The following is an 18,359-nucleotide window of genomic DNA, read 5'->3' as shown; positions in this document are numbered from 1 at the left end:
CCTTCCTCTGTAGCGCCCCCGGGAGCAGCCTCAGACCCACTGTGGTGAAAGACACCTTCCAGAAACTTCCACCCTGTGATGGACTGATCTGTAGGTAGGTATACATTTCTGAGTAGGCTCCAGGCCCAGTGCGGGGCTCAAACTCACGACCCCAGCATCGAGAGTCGCCTGCTCCCCACACTGAGCCAGCCAGGCGCTCCTGGGCTGGTATTTTTTGTGAAATGCCACAAAAATGAGTTACTGGAAAAATGACATAAAAAAGACCCATAACATACAAACTCGATCTTCAGTTTTTAGCTTTGGGGTTGAATCACCGGCACACTTGCCCCCATTTCTGTGCATGTCTGTGGGTGGCCACGCGGCCACAGCTCTGGGACAAGGGACAGGTCATTCCTCTGGGTGTTCACACCACAGATCTGGAGGCCACGTGAGTGTGCTTCCCCTCCCCCGAGAGCGACAGAAGCCTACGGGAATCACAGCGTGGAAACAGCTGCCCCCTCATCCCTGCTCCCCAAAGGGGACCCCTGCCTCGGTTCTCACATGTCCTTCCAAACATACGCCATGGACAGCTTTTCACGCCAGCACCTCACACCTGGCTCTCATTCCTGCGGCTGTGTGAGGGGCCGTCGTGGGGTCGCTCTACTGAGATCACTGTAACCACACACACGGTCCCGCGATGGACACCCGGCTCCCTGCCCTCAGCCACACGTGCTGCTGGGAAGCCATCCTCGCTGGTGTGTGCTCCTGTGGTTTGAAAACATAACAGCTTGCTTTCTTCTTTTTAAAAAAGGTTTTATTTATTGACTTATTTTAGAGAGAATGAGAGAGAGCAAGTGAGCAGGGGGAGGGGCAGAGGTAAAGGGAGCAGACTCCTCGTGGGGCTTGATCCCGGGACCCAGAGATCATGACCCGAGTCGAAGGCAGCCGCTTACCTGACTGTGCCCCACAAGGCGCCCCAAAGTGACAGCTTTCTTGAAACACAACTCACATGCATAAAACTCACCCTTTCAAGGTATACAATGGGGTGGGTTTACTCTGCTGTCGTGCAGCCCCCCCTCCACTACAGAACATAGCCGCGGCCCCAGCTGAAAGCCACACCCCCGTGCTGTCACCCGATGCTCCCCCTTCCCCAGACCCTGGAGACCCCTGCTCTGCTTTCTGTTCCTGTGGATTTGCCCAGCCTGGACGTCCGTCTGATGGAATCACACCCACGTGCCGCCGTGTCTGACCTGTGCCTTGCGTGTTTTCGAGTTTCCTCTGCCTTGTGGCTCACGTGCTGCCGTCCCTGCCTGTGGCTGGGCGGGGCTCCGTCGGTGAGGCGCTGCCGCAGTCTGTCCGCCGTCTGTCGGCCCGTCCATTGGCTGACGGACATCTGTGTACAGACTTGCATGTGGACGGGGCTTCCATTTTCTTGGGTCATACATGGGAGGGGGAAGGGCTGGCTCACAGGTCTGACATTTTGCAGAGATCCCAGGTTGTTTTCCAAAGCGGCCCCACCCTCTTCCCAGCAGACAGGAGCTAGAACCCGTCCCCCTCCTCATGGGACCCTTGTCAATAGCTCGGTCATCCCCAGGGGCGTCCAGCGATTAACTCATTAAAACCTAATTTGCATTTTGCTAATAACTAATGATGTTGAGGGTCTTTTCATGTGCTTATTAGCTATTTGTGTGTCTTTTTTTGAGAAATGGCCATTAAAATTCTTTGCCCATTTAATTGGGCTGTCTTTTCGAGTTATAAGAGCCCTTTAGACATTCTAGAAGCAAGTCCCTTATAAGACGCATGATCTGGAACTATCTTTTCTCTTTCTGTGGGTTTTTGTTTTTTTTCATTTTCTCGGAGGTGTCCTTTGAAGTTGTTAACTTTGATGGAGCCCGCTTTACCTAGTTTTTGCCGCTTGTGCCTCTGGTGTCCTCAGAAATCATTGCCTGATTGAAGTCATGAACATTTAGGTTTTCTTCTAGGAGTTTTATAAGAATTTGACTCTTACATTTTGGTCTATGACTTGTTTCATTGTCTGTATACGGTGTGAGGTAGGGGTCCGGCTTCTCTCTGTGGATATTCAGGTGTCCCGACTCACCTTCGGTAGAGAGACCACTCGTTCTTGGCAGACTGCACGTACGTCCCTGGTGTCAGACCGTCCTCCCGAGAGCTTGGACTTCCGCCAGGGAAGCTGAGCGCCCATGTCTTGGACTGGCCATCCACAGCTAGGAAGGCCCTGACGCTCATCAGGTTGAGCAGTGGGCTGAAGGAAGTGGAGATGTTTCTCGGAAAAGAGAAAGTTTCCGGAGGAGTGTCAGTGCAGACGGAGCAGGCCCGAGGTTAAAGGCCTGCTCTGCCCTTTACTGCCTGTTGCGGAGCTGGTGGGTCACCCAGACCTCAGGGTCTCAGTTCCAAGGGGAGCCGCAGCTTGCCTTCTTGGGGTTGCTGTGAAGAGTGAGCGCATATGAACACCCAGGGCACGACAGGCCCTCAAGGACAGAAGCTGCTGTGACAGTCCAGTTCCTGGTGTGGGTGGCGGAGGCCAGGTGATCACTGGGGGGTGTCTCAGAGGGACGGTGCTGGAGCCGTTGGTGGAGGGTGAGATTTTCAGTGACGACTGCTCATGTGTGGAATCTGGAACCATGGTGTGTCCCTGTCGCCCAGAGCAAGGCAGTACTTGAAGTCTCTGCCGCGACATGTCTCGGAAGGAGAGGACATGACGGCAAGACAGATCTGAGTGACAGGCAAACTTGGGGGTGTCCGCTAGGGGCTTCTCAGGGGTTCAGGGTTCAGAGGCTGGGGCAGGTGTCTCTGTACCTTCCCCTCCTCCCCAGACTCTGCCTGTCTCCTGAGAGCCGGGAGGCAGGGCCGGGGCTTTGGTCACGCAGAGGGGATTTGATCAGAGTGCAGAAGCCAGACACTAAGTTGCTGCGGCGAGACTGGGACAAGAACCTGGGGGACGTGTGTGCAGAGCGGGCGGGGTGGAACTGGGACCCGCTTCTCCTCACCCTCCGGAACCTGAGCCTTCCTTCCTTCCTCCTCTCTGTCCCCCGGGGGAGCGGCGGGAGGCAGAAAGGCCACAGCTCGGGAAGCTTTCGGGAGCACAGGCTGGCGGAGCAGGCCCATGCGGGAGGGACCCCGCGTGCTCAGGGGAGAGCTGTCCCAGGGCTTGGGGGCCTGCTCCCCACGAGATGAAGCCAAGGGCTAACAGCAGCAGTGGGATGATGGCTGCTTTTATTCAAGTGACGTCGGGAGCAGAGGGACAGGAAGTCGGCTGGGGGGGGCGGGCAAGAATGCAGGTGGACTGAAACTGCCCAGAAGAGTCCGCTCTCAGGGGCCGGAGCCCCGAGGGGGAGAGACGCCCCTTGTACCGTCGGAAGTGGATGGACAGAGTCTTCAACGTGCCGGGCGCCCTTCCTGCCTCTGACCCAAGGCGCCCCAACCGACACGGCACGAGGCGCTGGTGGCACTGTTGGTGCGGATATGGGGAACAACTCTGAGCTCAGAAAAGTGCCAGAATTGAAACTATGATGGAAGCTGCATGAAATACTCGAGGGGCGCACAGAGAACAGACCACCCACAGAGGAATGAGAGCGGAGGTTGCCCGGGGCCGTCAGGCATCCACGGGTGTCCGCGAGGGACAGGGGCAGGAGGGAGCAGGTGCCTGGCGGGGCTGTACAGGGAGAAGGGAGGAGGAGGGAACGGGGCCCACAGCAGTGTCATACTGGGGTGACCACGGTGAGGCAGCAGCAGACGAGGGACCAGAGGCCAGCCCGAGCAAAGGGCTAGTCCCAACTCATGCCCTCCTGCGGGGACAGCAGGGGTCTGGGACTTATCAGCCACACAGCCAGACTCTGGGGTGAGGCTCCAGTTAGCTGTTAGCAGGAGACCCTAGCTGTGGCCAGGTAGGCAAGCTCCTCCCAGTGGGGGGCGGGGTGGGACCCTGGAGCTCAGCCCATCCTGAGCCCTGGGGGTCCATCCTGAGCCCTGGCATCTGTAGGGAAGTGTGCAGCGAGTTGAGTGTCAAGACAAGCACCGAGCAGGGGAAGAGGCCTTGGTCACTGCCGCAGGAGTTTCTTGTTGAGAAGGAAGATGAGGAGGTTGACATTGACCTTGGCCTTGTTGAAGAGTTTCATAACAGCTACACCTTCATACTGGAGCTGCAGGAGGTCCTGGGGAGAGGGCATTGGGGGGCAGGGGTGAGGGCTCCTGGCGGGGGCCCAGTCTCTGGAAAGCTCTCAGCCTGGAGCCTCCCACGTCCACACAGCGGCCCTGACCACCGAGACCCCACTTCACAGAGCAGGACACCAAGGGCAAGAGAGGACAGTGACTTAATCAAATGTGAACTCAAGCACAAAGGCTTGAAATCAGTTTTCTTGTTTAAAAGGCCAAAGAGTGGGGCACTTGGGTGGTTCAGTCCTTAAGCATCTGCCTTTAGCTCAGGTCATGATCCCAGGGTCCTAGGATCGAGCCCCACATTGGGCTCCTTGCTCGGCAGGGAGTCTGCTTCTCCCTCGGCCTGCTGCTCCCCCTGCTTGTGCTCTCTCTCTCTCTCTCTGTCTCAAATAAATAAAATCTTAAAAAAAAAAACACTGCTTCCCTGAGTGCTGGCCTGTGACAGCTTCTTCCACATCAGCCTCTAAGCCTATAGAATCGGGATAAGGCTCTGGGGCCGGGCACAGGGTGCAGGGTGCAGGGGCACGGGCTGGGGCTTTGGGTACCCGTCCGGCTCTGACCTCACCAGCCTGCGGTCGGTCTGCTGCTTGGCAGGGGCTCTGCGTCAGAGCCTGGGGGCAGAGGGGCTTGGGCTTCGAGCCCCTCAGCCTTCTGCTCAGGAACAGAGGGTACCGACTGGCTGCGGAGTGGAGCTGGTGTCCTCTGAGGCCTAGGGAAGGGCTGTGGGCCAACCCCCAAGCCCAGCAGGCGGCCCTCACCTGGTAGTGAAGCTGAAACCGCTCCATGTCCACGCCCAGGAACTTGGCGTTCACTTCGAACTTGCCTGCCTCGTCTCCAGGGGTGATGTCAAAGATCACGTTTCGGAAGCTGTCGGGGACAGGATTCGACATGGGGACTCGGTGCCTCTTTCCAGGACCCCAGCCCTGTTCTTCCTCCCACTGAGGCGCGGCCAGACAGCGCTGTGTGTCCCTGAGCCCAGACCTCCTGGCGGTGCTCCCGCTCTGTCTTCCCTGCTCACCACGCCACCGACCTGCCATCGGCCTGGCCCGATCAGATGCCTGCTCCTCCGGGAAGCGCCCCCAGCATCCCGGGCCGCGGGCTGTCTCCGACTGTGCGGGTCAGCCTACTGCCCCCAGAGCCCCTCCTCCCGCCGCGCGCTGGAGCACTGCTGGGGTCGGACACATACTGCGAGGCGGGAAGGTCCTCGATCCCCACCAGCACGCCCTTCTCCAGCAGCTGGGCCGCGGTGTAACGGAGGGCCGGCCGCTTCTTCCCTTTCCCAGAACTCCTGATTCGAAAAGGCCACAGAGAATTCATCTACGCACCCGAGACACTCGTCCTCTGGGTCTGCGGGAAGGACAGCAGAGCCCAAGGACCCTCCCTGGTGGAGGACAAGGGCCTGCACTTAAGCCCGAGCCCACACGAGACAGGGACCCTGCTGTCCTGGGATGTGGTTCTTTCAAGGCTGGTGGAAGGGGGCGCCTGGGGGCTCAGTCGGTGACGAGTCTGCCTTCGGCTCGAGTCACAATCCCAGGGTCCTGGGATCGAGTCCCACACTGGGCTCCCTCTCCCTCCCGCTAATGCTCGTTCTCTCTCAGATAAATAAGTAATTTAAAAAATCTTAAAAAAGAAAAAAAGATTCAGAGCTGGTGGAATGGGGCAAAGGTCACATGAGGGTGAGAGGTCACAGGGAGCCTTGGGCCCGCGGGTGGTGCCTACGTGCAGCGGGGGGCCAGCTGGTCCAGGCAGGCCCGGATGTACTGGCTGTAGTAGTCGCCTTGCTCCTCGTAGAAGGCGGTCTTGGCGTCCAGGCCCTGGAGCGTGGCCTGCAGCTTCCCCAGCTCTGCCTTCCGCCGCTGCCGGTGCCGGCGCTGGTTGCGGATGTCCTGGGGTTGGGGGACAGGAGAGCTCAGGCCCTGAGGGAGCCCAGGGCACTCCCGGGGAGCGTCTTCAGGAGAAGCAGGGAGAGGCCGATTTTACAGCTGCTTCTCCCAGGAGGGCCGGTTCAAGGACTCCAGCCCAAACCCTCAAGGGACGCGCGCGGAGGAGCAACTGTTCCAAGGCTCAAAACAGAGCTGCAGGAATGGTCCCCTCCCTGAGACCTTCCCGTCAGAAAGGGCCCTGCGGGGTGCTTCGGCCTCCCCTGGCTGGTGACAGTCTGGGTCTGGGCGGCGCTTGCCCGGGAGAGGCCGGCCTTCTGGGCACCTGCGCCCCCACTGGCCCCGCCCACTCCATGCCCCGCCCAGCGCCCCCAGCTCGCCTGCCCCTGCACCCACCCACCCCAGCCGGACCGCAGTCCCGGGCCGCTACCTTGGCCAGTGCGTCCACCAGACCCTGGTAGCCGTCGCGGGCACTGACCAGCCCCAGGCTCTCCAGCCGGCGCAGGTTCCGCAGGACGCGCCGCCGCTTGTCGGCCAGGGGCAGGAGGGCGTGCGCGCTCAGCGAGCGGTGCCGGCGCAGGGGCTCCGGGGTCTGGCTCTCGCGCGCCTGCCGCTCGGCCGTCAGCTGCTTGTGGGCCGCTTCCTGGGAAGACAGAGGAGCTGGAGGGGCCTAGGAGGTTCCGCCATTCTGGCCCCCCGCCCAGCTTCGGGGAGTGGGGGTAGGCGGAGGTGCCTGGGGACTGAACAGCCACGGCGGTGTCACAGACACAAAAGGGCCTGTGGTCATTGCGGGGGACCCGCATGGACGCCACAGCAGGAAGCGTGGATGCACGCTGGTGGCCGCCTCCCAATACTGCGCCGGCTCCCCGGTGTTCGCCCGTGTTCCTGTCCTCTGTCCCGTGTTTTGGGACAAGCGTCTACCTGCCGGCAAGCCTCACCTTTTCCCTGGGAAGCTCTGGCTTAGTCCTTCCTGCTGCTGGACCAACCCGACCTCCACATGCTCAGGAACCCCCTCCAGGCGGTCCCTGGTGTCTGCTTGGGGCAGGCTGGGGACGGGTCCTGGGGAGGAATGGGCGGGGCTGGAGGCCGGGCAACACCCATCACGTGAGCAGCAAGGCCACGCACCTGCTCTGCGGTGGCAGGGAGGGACAGCATCTCCTCGAGAGAGTCCCCAGGCTGGAACTGCATGATGTCCGCCAGCATCTGCTTGGTGCTGCAGGAGGGGAGGGGGAAGAGGGGAGGGACAGGGTCAGGCCCCGACGTGGGGCTGGCGGGGAGCTGAGAGGGAGGGGACCCTGCCCTGTGCTGTGGCTGCCAGGGACACTTGAGAGGTCCAGAGGGCGAGGGAGGAAGGAGATGTCTGAGCACACACGGAGCTGCCTCACCCCTGCGCCCGCCGGATGGGCCCCCTCCCACCCACAGACGGTCTTCCTGAGTCTCCAGGCTGAAGGACATGCTTTGTCCTCTGGGAGCCGCTCCCCAGCTGCGATGTCCCTCCTGCTGACGGCCCCCTCCCTCCTGGCGGCTCTGGCCCTGCTCTCAAGTGGCCCCACCCTGCTAGGCCTTCGCCCACGGCCCACCTCACTGGTTTACTGGGCAGTCCGGTGAGGGGAAGGGCCGCCCGCCTGGCACAGGACGCAGCTGGCACCTCAGCTCCTCTTCTGCCCAGCCGGCCAGCTAGCCCTACCGGGACCCCCCGCCCCACTCACAGAACCGGGGATAGGAAGCTCCAAGCCCCTGTCCTGACCCTCACTTCCGGCAGGCCACCCGTCCTGCGTGTAAAGATGGGACACCATCCCCAACCTCACGGTTGCCCTCAGATCAGAAGCTCACACGTGAGGAGTGACAACACGCCAGTGTCACGTGCTACCCACACCCCACGTGTCCCCCGGCCTCCAGCCAAAGCCCAGAGCCAAGGCCAAGAGTGACACGGAGGCCTGGGGAGGGCAGTGTCAGGCAGCATCAGTGAGAGCCGCCCCCGGACAAGAGCCCAGGAAGACCGCGGAGGGCCCGCGCCAGCAGCCGGCGCGCACTTACCTCAGAAGCAGGCTCTGGGCACCAGTGTCGCTGGCGTCCGTCTCCACCCCTTCAAACTTGTTGGTAAGGGTCAGGGACACCTCCAGCTTGGCTGGGTCCTCGTTCCCAGCGGCGGCCACGCCCTCCCCTGTGGTGGGGGCAGGGGCAGGGATGAGACCCACGGCCAGGCCTGCCACCTTCCCCAGGCACCTCTGCACCAGGAGAGTCGTGTCCACGCTGCCCGTAGCAGCACCCCTGAGAGGGCTGCCACCCAGAGCTCAGCCTCTGACCATCACCTGAGCCCGGGGCCTTGAGCTCCCCACTCTCAATCTGTCACCACCCCAGCCCTGACCTGGAACTTCACTCTTGTTGCATATCTCCTGTAGGAGAAACCCTTAAAGACTCCAAACACACCCACAGCCATCCCCATCTGTCTCACGCAATTTAATAAGCCATTTACACGATGGCACTGGGTCCCCCACTGTCTGTCCCCTTTCTTCCTATTATCCGGTGTCCCCATGTCCATCTAAAGAAGGGAGGGGGGCAAGGGGGGAGGGGCGTGTGCAGACTGGCTTCCCAGCACACGGCCCCAACGGAACCAGAACTCCAGAAGGCTGCTCACTGGCCTGCGTCCTCTCTGCAGGCCCCCAGCCGGCACCCCACTCCCTGGCCCAGCACGGCACGCACCGATGAGGTCGGAGACGGTGGGCAGCTCCCCGAGGTCCTCCAGGAGCTCATGCAAGGGGTCGCAGTGCTCGGGGGCGACCCAGTCCTGGTGCTCTAGCAGCAGCTGCAGGTCAGGGACGCCGAAGATGGGGGCTGAGCCGGGCCTTCCTCCAAGGGCCGGCCCATCCTCCCAGCGACCCCCGGCCGCGGCCCTCACCCTGTGCATGTTGAGCAGCTCCCCAACGGTGATGTACACCACGGGCTTGGCCACGGCCACCATGTCTGAGTACTCGTCCATCGCAAAGCGCTCCTCCGGCTCTGGGACCCGGCAGGCTCGGCACATGAACCTCCTGTCTCCAGAAGAAGGGTGTGGGAGGGGTGGGGTGGGCGGGCAGCACCGCCTGGTGCTCTGTCTATTCCCCCTGCAGTGACTGACAGGCCCCCTACCCTGTCCCTCCAGCCCCCCGGGTTAGACCCCCCAACAATCCCCACTCCGGCTTGCTAACTGCACGCCACCCCTCCACGCAGCGCTCCCCAAGGCCTCCAGAGGGGGAGGTGGGGCATGACAGAAGGCAAGAGGAGGACAAGGGGACAGGAGGGACGGGCTGTCAGCACCCAGACCTGAACTTGATGTGGGTGTCCTCTAGGTAGTCGTTCAAGGCCCGCAGATGGCGGCTCGGCCCGGAGAAGGCCTTGCCCGCAGCCGCGTGCTGTAGGACCTGAGCCACAGCCCCGAGCGTGTGGCGCTGGGAGGGGGCCAGGGCGCCGCCCGCTGCCACGGCCACGATGTCGAAGGCGTCAGGGGCCACGACAGCTGGGTTCAGGAAACGGTAGTATAGGAGGTTCCCGACCACCTGAGGGCAGAGGAAACCATCCCAGGGATGCCCCAGGGTCTGCCTTGGCGCTCCAGTCCTATTACCCAGCTCCTGGGATGGGGGGACCTCCCGGGCCAACCCCATCATGTTGCACAAAACACCCGGTCGAGGTGGAAACATGAGCAGGAGCCTGACGGGAACCAGCCCTGCAGCCCGCCCTGCTCGCTCACGATGAGGCTGCCCGCACACCAGCCAGCAGAAGGCCTGCGGGGGGCGGCGGGCAGGAGGTCGTCCCGCTGGCACGTTCAGAGCCCAGAGTTTTCTATTCTTTCATCTCTGTCTTGGGGCTCACAGGCCCCAGGAGGACAAAGGAGAGCGCTGGAGCCTGGGGGGCAGATGGTGCTTGCCTGGTAGACCTCGTCCTCCGAGGCGGCAGGAAACCTCTCTGCCAGGGTGGTCTTCAGGACCTTGGCCACATAGCGCATCCCATACCTGGAGACAAAGTGGGCATGCGCTGTGGTCCCACCATCCCTGCCAGAGCCCAACGCACACGACTGCTGGTCCTTACTTGCCCAGGCGTGGTGCACCGGCCCCCTGCTCTCCACGGCCAGCTCCCTGCCACCCTTCAGCTCAGTACCCAGCACCCACTAAGCTGGTGTGCAGGCTTTGGGCCGGCCCGAGGGCCCTGGCTGTGCCTCTCTCCAGCGTCCCCTGGAAACACCACAGAGCCCGGAATTTGGCCTGCCATCCCCCACAGAGGCCCCTTCAGCATGTCCCCTGGGCACCCTGTCCCAGGACAGCCTGGGAGGCTTGGAGGAGGCAGAGCCCCTGGGAGGGGCCGAGCGGGGCTGGAAGCAGGACCTGAGGGGAAGCAGGGACCCGAGGAGGGGCTCCGTCTGCCTCCGCCGGGAACCAGCAGCTCTTAAGCTCCCTTCCCTGCGGCTCTGCCCCCCCCCCCCGCTCTGGAAAACGGACGCGAGCATCCCTGCCCTCTCTGTAGCTCAGGGGTTTTGAGAGACTCCAGTGCAATGACGTGTGTGGAAGGAGCGTGTGATGGACGGCGACGCCCAGACGTGCTAGACTTGGTTGTCACGATTCCTGTCCCGGACAGGCCACCTACAGACGCAATCCCCTTCCTTCTCCCAGGGCTCAGGACACAGGCGTGGGGCTCCCGGGGGCCTGGCGGGGCTGAGGCACGTACGGAATGTGCTCCACAGATGACATGATGGCTGCCAGGAACCTGTCGGTCAGGGCGAGGAGGCTGCGGAGGGAGATGTCCAGCCGCCGCTGGACCTCGGGGTGGCTCAAGGCCTGCTCTGGGGTGACATCGTAAGGGAGGTGGCTGTGGGCAGAGAGCCAAGGTGTCAGCCAGAGCCCCGCCCACTCCTCCTCCTGAAGCCCGCCCCCTCCAGCTCTTCACCCCCACATGCACACATGCAGATACGCAGAAACGTGCGCGCGCACACACACACGTGCACATGTACACACACAGGAACATGCGCACGCGTGCGTACACACACACACACACACACACACACACACACGGGCAGCCCAGGCCAGAACAAGAGAAAGGTCTTGGAGGGAACGGAGCAACCTGGGAGGAAGGGAAAGAAGGAAGAGAGGCTGGTGGGGGGTGGGCGAGCGTAGGACAGATGGACACGCCGTGGGGTGTGGAGGCCCCCTCGGGGGAGGTGGAGGCCATGGCAGGCCTGCATCTTGTCTTCCGTGGCTGGGACGATCGGGAAGATGACCCATGAGCCCACGCACCACCGGAGAAGCCACCAGCACGGGCTGCTCCTGGGCGGCCCCATTTCTGGGGACCGGGCACCTGAGCACCGGCCTTGTGTCCAGGGCCAACCCCGCTCTCGCGGCCTTACGGGTCTATGCAGCGGGAACGTGACTATGCAGCCATCCCCCATCAATAAGGAGTCCAGGCCCGACTCCTGGCCCGTCGGACGCATCATTTGTGAGCAGGACATGGCAGTGGGCGCGCTCGCACACTCCTCTGTGTTCATCCTGCGTCCCGCGCGCCAGGTCCGCCCGTGCTAATTCCCAGGGGTGGGGGGCTGCTTATCTCACCCGGCGGGGCCGCGGGCCCAGAGCGCGCCCCCTCGGCTGGGGCTCACCTGCGCGCCCCCTCGGCTGGGGCTCACCTGCGCGCCCCCTCGGCTGGGGCTCACCTGCGCGCCCCTCGGCTGGGGCTCACCTGCGCTGTCCGGTCCGGGCCTCGCTCTGGTCGACCCAGCTCTTGTAGAGGCGGACGGGGTCTGTGTGGACGCTCAGCGCCTTGTCCCTCAGCACGTCCTGGACGAGCCGGCCCAGGATCTCCCGCAGGGCGCTCTGGCCGCGCCCGTTCCGGTAGAACCTCACCACCAGCCTCACCACCGTGGGGTCGCCGGTCACCAGGTCCTGGGGCCGCTCCACCTTTGACCTGAGGTCCGAGAGGTCACAGAAGCTGGACCCCTGCCTCCGCGTAGGACGAACAGCTGCGTTGCCTCTCTAGGAAGCCTACTGCGGGGCGTGTGCCCTGAAGGCAGGTCCCTGCAGCGGGGGCTCAGCCCGCAGGCTGACCCTCCGCCTGCGCTCCCTCCTCCACACCGTCCTGGGAGACGGCCTCCGGGCGCTCCTAGGAGGCTGAGAACAGAGGTCTCCCGATTCCGTTCCTGCCCCCCAGCCTCTGCGGGTCCTCACCGGGCGGAGGGCCGCAGTCCCGGGCGGCGTCTCAGCCCTCCCCCTCGTCGTCCTCTGCACGCGGGACCCTACCTGATCTCCTCCTGCAGCGCCGTCTTGAACAGCTGCAGTAGCAGGTAGGCCTCGCGGCGGCTGGAGGCGTAGTTGTAGAGGCTGAAGACCACGGACTCCATGAACTTGGTGGTTTTGCTCTGTGGCATGTGGAAGATGAGCCTGGCCAGGTAGATGGGCTGAGTCTGCAAGCGAGAGGGCGGCGGGTGGCTGACGAGGCCCCCGGACTAGCGAGCAAATCAGGCAAGGATCTCCTGCCAGGAGCTCCCTCGGAGGACGAACGGGAGGCGGCGGTCCCCGTCTCTGGGGCCACGGCACTAGGGCTGGGAAGAGGACCGCGTGCACAGGAAGGCCTCGAGGCCCCAGGCCCTCGGGGCTGCTGCGCACCTGGAGCAGGTACAGGAGGTGCTGGTACGCTTCCAGCTTCTGCCTCTTCTCTTTGCTCAGTGACTTCAGCCCCCTCTGCCTGTCCAGGACCATCAGGCCTGCCAGCTGCTCCTTGTTCTTCTTGGTCAGCTTCTTGCAGTGGGAGACCAGCTCCTGCAGGCGCGGGGCGGGCCCACACAGGGCAGAGCAACGGTCAGCAGCGGCCCCTCAAAGAGCCACTTGAGCCATTCATGGCAGGAGCGAGACAGAAATGGTGCTGGGGGGCAGAGGGACCCAGCCTCGGCCACCCCAACACCTCAGCTGGCTCCTCTGGCGTCACAGGGGGAGTCCCTGCAGAGATCGGGGCTGCCAGGCCCCGACGTCACGTCTGTGGGTTTTTGCTGCTCTGCCGTCCGAGCTGGAGCACATGCTCCTCCACGTCGCCACGTGTCTGCAGGCTCGCGTGCTGCTCCGCGCTGCCCGGGCAAAGTGCACAGACTCCCCCCTGCTCCCCAAGGAGGAGGCAGACTTGGAGAGGATGCAGGCAGCCCGCACCCATCATGAGGAAGCAGCAGGAAGAGCAGAAAGCGCTCTCCATTCACACGCCTGGTCTCCTGCTCTTACCCTCCCCAGACAGGCAGAGGACGCAGGACATGCCGGCGACAGTGGGCTGGCTCCTCACCTGCAGGGTGACCCGGTTCTTGACCAGCAGGCCGATCTTGATGTCCATGAGGTTGAGGTCCTGCTGGAGCTGCTGATTGGACCGGATCTTCCGAACCACTTCCTCCTGGAGCTTCAGCAGTTCGGCCTCCGCCAGGAAGTCCTCCTGGCTTTGATTCAGGAGGTGGGCAAATTTGCACACCACGCGGAGAGGTGGATGGGCTGTGTGCACTGGCAGGAAGGGAAGAGGCATCAGGACCAGCCATGCCCTCCCAAAGATGTCCTCACCAGCCCCCTGCCTATTACCAGCCCTTGGTCCCCATCCTGCTTGAGGCCAACAGGCCCCCAACGCCCAGTCCTTTTCTAACTGGTTCTGCTTGTGGCCGGGGGCAGCAGGCTGCCTCAAACCAGTCCTGTCCCCAAGCTCCCTGGGTGATAGCCAGGTACGATAGAACAGGAGTCCGGGGCCGACGCCGAGGACTGCCTGCCCCCAGGTCGGAGGCCTAGCCCCCTCGGATGAGCCGCTAGTCCCATTTGCTCCTCAGATTGGCCAAACATCCACAGCCAGGGAAGGGCCGGCGGCACCCCGCGGGCACGACAGGCTCGGGCAGCACAGGACATGTGGCCAGCGTCTTGTGTTCTACCTGAAGGCCAGAAGTGTCGCCTCAGGCCCAGAAGGGAAAGGGCCCACACCTCCCAGAACCCAAGGGCCAGAGGCTGAGTTAGAAGTGGACCCTGGGATCACCTCACAGAGGACCTCCACGGCTGGGCTTCTGTGCTTTAAGAACAGGAGCCAAGAGCGGCCCAGAATCATCTGCGAGAGGGTTTAGATGTGCACCCTTCTCAGGGGACCAAGGGGACAGGACAAGGTCCCAGCACGGCACAAGGCTGCGTGCATGCAGGGTCACAGAGGGCCAGGGCTGGGGCATCTCCGGGCCACACAAGAAGGCAAAGTGCACGGAGGCGGGAAGTCCTGCAGGAGAGCTGTCCCTTGTTTGCTTTGGTGGCGGCCACAGGACATCTGAAGCCCGGGACAGCAAGCACCTGCCAAGGGGAGACCTCCCCATGACCGGGCCATCTCGGGGGCAGGCGGGGGCTTCGGCGACAGGCCCTGTTCGAGGATGTTCCTGCACAGACATCTCGTAACTTCTCTTTCCCTGCTATGTGACCCCGGGAGGGATATCTAGACCTGCCTGGCTCTGGGGGAATTCCTGTCTCTCCCTCTAAACTGGGGGATCCGCAAAGGCAGAGTACACATCCTCACTCCCCACGCACCCTGGATCCGGAGAAATGCTCCAGGTTGGGGCATCAGCGGTCGGCGAGGAGGGGGCTGAGGAAGGACAGACTTCTCCAAAGCCCAGCGTGTAAGCCGTGGGGAGGCGTGACCTCTGCCCTGCTGACTACCGGAAGCCAGGCGCTCGCAGACAGAGGGAGCATGGGCAGATCAGCGATCAGAGGGGACCAGGTCACGTACCTAACGTCCTGTAGTCATCGCGGGCCTTCCGCGCGCGGAAAAATGCCTGGATCTTCACAATGGACTCAACCTACCGTGAGCGCAGGTGGAGAAAGGCTTGCCGGCTGCCCTCGCCCAGGTCCCCTGGCAGAAGGTTGGGCATGGGGACGGGGCAGCAGGGAACACTCACGTTCTTCTGGAAGAATCCCAGACGCCTCCGGTATCGCCTCCGAGCTGCCCATGCCCGGGCCCAGGCCTGGATCTGAGGACACATGCCACCTCAGAGCTGCAGGCTCAGGGCTAGCCCTCGGACCCAGACCAGGACCCGGGCAGGCCCCCGCCATCTCAGAGGCCGCGAGGCGACCGCCCATCATCTCAGAGGGCCCTTCGGGACGTGGGAACCCCCTGCCTAGCCCCGCAGCAGCTACCTTGATGACAGCATCCGAGTGGGCTCTGAAATACTGCAGCCGCTCCAGGTACGCCTTCCGCTGCCTGTACCCCCGCCAGTGAGCCTGTGTCAGGGCAGGAGAGAGGGCGCCCCCGCTGGTCCCTGCGGCGCAACAGGCCATCCCAGGGATCGGGGGCTGGGGGAGGCGGAGGGGAAACCAGCCTTGTTCTGCGAACGGCTACCCTCACGGGACGACCAGACATCTGCGCCAGCCCAGCTCACGCTCTGCCACCCCCGTCCCTGCACACACGTGTACACGTGCAAACACACACACACACGTGCACACACACACACAGGCACACACGAGCGACCCCACTCAGCGTCACGGAAACCCAATTGGAAGACACAAGAGGTGAACAGTCTGACACCTTCACCAGAGCACGCACTGTGTCCCCCAGAGGCACTCACGCACAGTCTGGGGGGACCCACGGAGCAGGGACAGAGACGTGCGCAGGTGCGGAGTGAGGCACCCCACCCCTGCCGATGCCATGTGGACCGCACGCGACCCTCGTTCACTCCGTGCACCGCGCCAGCACCCCACTCCGCCTCCACCAGCCTGCCTGCCACGGCGCCCGGTGACTCCCTGTCCCGCGGCGCCCCGGCCCTGCGGGTCTGCTGGGAGGGGCTGGGATGACCAGCTCCTCTGGGAACCACACGCTCTCCGGTCCCTAAAGCACAAACTGGCAGCTCCCTTCCCGTTTTGGGGCTGCTCCCCTTTCCCCGCAGCCTGCGTGAGGCCCGCCTGAGCCTCCTGAAGGCCTTGACCACCAGACCCACGTGACTCTCGGCCCGGTCCTTCCTCAGTGACTCCAGCCACTTCAAACATCACACTTTCTTCTGGATGTGCAGGAGGCACTCCTGCGTCCTGACATCCTTCCTGTCTGTCCCACGGGAAAACTTCTCCAGGGTGCTCAGGCCCCAGACGATCCTCCCGCACAGGCACGGCCGTGGGCTGGTTGTCTGAGTGGCCCCTTCCGTCCAGCTGTCCTCCGCTCCCTTCCTACACACAGCTCGGCTGGCCGCGGTCCACCCCCATGGCTGACCCCGTCGCTCTGCTGGGACAGGATGCAAAAGGGCCAGTGCGGCCCAGGAGGGCGGCTGTCTGGCCTGGAGCTTGGAGGCCAGGAAGCTCCCCCCACCCCTGCCCGAGCCTTTGCTCAGCACCGGTTCTTCTCCCTCTCCAGGTCCAGCTGCCCTCTAAGGGGACCCCTCTTGGCTCTTCCCCCATAGACAAGAGGCCTCCCAGTCTGGACTGGTCAGAAGTCAGGACCTGACCTGTGGGCTCGGTCAGGCTTGGAGCTTCCGGGAGCCCCACTTCTGCCTCTTCCTTCCCTACGGCTGGAGCACAGGTGGCCTGAGGCTCTGGGCCACCGCTCCCTTTCCCCGTCTCCCAGGACCCAGGCCAGAGACCACACAGCCCCAATGCTGGTGGCATACATGCCCTCTGACCCCATCCCCTCTTCCGCTGTCACTGTGGCTTTTTGGCTCTGTAGTATGCGTGTGAAATTCCAGTCCAGGCTCAGGAGGGAGGAATCTCTGCGATCAGACCGCTAGATGCTAATTACTAAGGTTCTGTAGGGAGTCCTGGGACCGGTGCCCTGCAATTCAACACCTTCCGATGGCTGCTGCCCACGAGCGCTCCCTGAGCTCAGTGCCCCGGGTACTTTCCCGCTGAGCCCGCACAATCGACATACGAGGTGGGGCCCTCGCTGTGAATAAGGAATGGTGTGAGAGTGGCCTTAAGAGAGGTGCCCAAGGTCGTATGACCCACAAGCAGGAGGACCAGGAGGCCAAGTCCAGCCTCTGACTCTAAAGCCTGAGCCCCTAGTTGCTACCCCACACGTGCTGGTTCGTCCTCGAGGGCCCCCCACCCCCAGGCTCTCAGGGCTGCCCTCGTGTCCCCGCCGTCAAGGCACCTAATGTCAGCTGTGCTCCAGGTCCTGCCAGAGGAGCTGTGGTCACTCATCTGTCCCATCCATCTCCTGCCTGGCCCGGCACAGGGGGCATCCTTGCAGACCGGACGTGCAGACATTGTCAATAAAGGACCTTCGCACTGTGCACACCTTCACCGCGACCTGCGGGTCCCATCTACCTGGGGTCTCTGCTCAGCTCCATCTTTCCTGGCTTGTCAAGTGGGTGGGCCTGAGGCCCAACTTTCCCATTACGTGTAGGTCCTGCCCCGCGGCCGCACTGGACCAGCCACAGGGCTAGCTGGAGAGAAAAGACATGGCTCTTCCCCTCGGGGCTGGCCTACCCGGTCCTGCTTACCCACCTCGGGGAGCCCTTGTGTCTTGGACCTCGACAGCTTGCTAAATCTCACTCCCACCGCCCCACACAGAGGCGACAGAGCCGCTCTTGCCCTGGGCACAGCGACGTGACAACAGTACGCGCCTGCCAGCCAGGCGCCACTCGGATGCTTCGCGACAACCCTACAAGGAGGCGCTCCAGCGACCACGTGCCCATTCTGCAGCTGGGAAAACTGGGCGACAGCGGGCGCATGTGCAGGTCACCCGGCCACCCCTGGTGGGGCTGGGATTCAAACCCAGGCGGTCCAGGCTCCTGGCGGCAGCTCGTAGCCCTTCCTGCTCCAAGGCCAGAAGATCATCCCCCTCTGCTCAGCAGAAAGCAAGCAGGAGGAAACCCCTGTGGCTCAGAGAAGCCCACCCCCCCCGACAATGTCCGAAGCCACAGCCGGCCACCTGGATCTTGACGACGGCCGGCAGCCAGGTCCTCAGAAAGTGGGCGCGCTCTGCAAACTCCTGCCGGACCAGGAAGCCCCGCAGGCGGGCCTGCAGCTGGATGACGAAGCCGATGTTGGCCTTCCAGAGCTGCTGGCGGTCATGCGCCGTGGTGACCTTGGTGACGGCCGACTGCAGGCGGGAGAGAGAGCCTGTGGCACCCGGCGGGGGGAGCCCCCTCCCCGGCCCCCTCCCCCACAGGGCCTCTGCCAACCTGGATCTCCTCCCGAGTCAGGTGGGACGTGTTCAGGCGGCAGCCGGAGGGCGGCTCCCAGGTCCCCTGCAAGGTCTGCAGGTGGAAGTAGTAGGCGGAGCCGTCCTTCAAGCCGTGTCGGACCCAGAGTGCCGGGGCTCCTGAGCGGAAGCCAAGTGAGGAAGGAGAGGGGGCTCGGAGGGGCGGTGGGGCAGGCGGAGACATGG

General features: G+C 63.3%; 2 protein-coding genes across 2 annotated transcripts in view; both read right to left on the bottom strand.

Moving 5' to 3' along the window:
• Window positions 1-3,702, bottom strand: part of LOC309849984 (uncharacterized protein) — a gene marked incomplete at its 5' end in the record, with an annotated part of 100,021 nt that extends 96,319 nt beyond the window's left edge. Inside the window, 2 exons of the mRNA XM_082703073.1 lie at window positions 2,949-3,087; window positions 3,692-3,702. Of these exons, the coding sequence (XP_082559199.1) occupies window positions 2,949-3,087; window positions 3,692-3,702 (150 nt within the window). The remainder of the gene's footprint in view (window positions 1-2,948; window positions 3,088-3,691) is intronic.
• IQGAP3 (IQ motif containing GTPase activating protein 3) overlaps window positions 3,197-18,359 on the bottom strand; it is a 35,104-nt gene continuing 19,941 nt past the window's right edge. The window contains exons 18-38 of the mRNA XM_082703338.1: window positions 18,154-18,293; window positions 17,901-18,071; window positions 15,182-15,265; window positions 14,944-15,015; window positions 14,775-14,844; window positions 13,323-13,531; window positions 12,662-12,814; window positions 12,296-12,459; window positions 11,739-11,963; window positions 10,734-10,874; window positions 9,940-10,024; window positions 9,339-9,571; window positions 8,935-9,067; window positions 8,739-8,841; window positions 8,073-8,199; window positions 7,161-7,248; window positions 6,466-6,678; window positions 5,875-6,041; window positions 5,342-5,443; window positions 4,914-5,022; window positions 3,197-4,151 (exon numbers count right to left, since the gene is read on the bottom strand). Of these exons, the coding sequence (XP_082559464.1) occupies window positions 4,038-4,151; window positions 4,914-5,022; window positions 5,342-5,443; window positions 5,875-6,041; window positions 6,466-6,678; window positions 7,161-7,248; window positions 8,073-8,199; window positions 8,739-8,841; window positions 8,935-9,067; window positions 9,339-9,571; window positions 9,940-10,024; window positions 10,734-10,874; window positions 11,739-11,963; window positions 12,296-12,459; window positions 12,662-12,814; window positions 13,323-13,531; window positions 14,775-14,844; window positions 14,944-15,015; window positions 15,182-15,265; window positions 17,901-18,071; window positions 18,154-18,293 (2,903 nt within the window). The 3' untranslated portion in view covers window positions 3,197-4,037. The remainder of the gene's footprint in view (window positions 4,152-4,913; window positions 5,023-5,341; window positions 5,444-5,874; window positions 6,042-6,465; window positions 6,679-7,160; window positions 7,249-8,072; window positions 8,200-8,738; window positions 8,842-8,934; window positions 9,068-9,338; window positions 9,572-9,939; window positions 10,025-10,733; window positions 10,875-11,738; window positions 11,964-12,295; window positions 12,460-12,661; window positions 12,815-13,322; window positions 13,532-14,774; window positions 14,845-14,943; window positions 15,016-15,181; window positions 15,266-17,900; window positions 18,072-18,153; window positions 18,294-18,359) is intronic.

Source organism: Mustela nivalis (assembly GCF_964662115.1).
Source record: "Mustela nivalis genome assembly, chromosome: 16".
NCBI lineage: Eukaryota > Metazoa > Chordata > Mammalia > Carnivora > Mustelidae > Mustela > Mustela nivalis.
The sequence above is the reverse complement of the archived record's forward strand: the minus strand, read 5'-3'. Positions and strand labels throughout refer to the sequence as shown.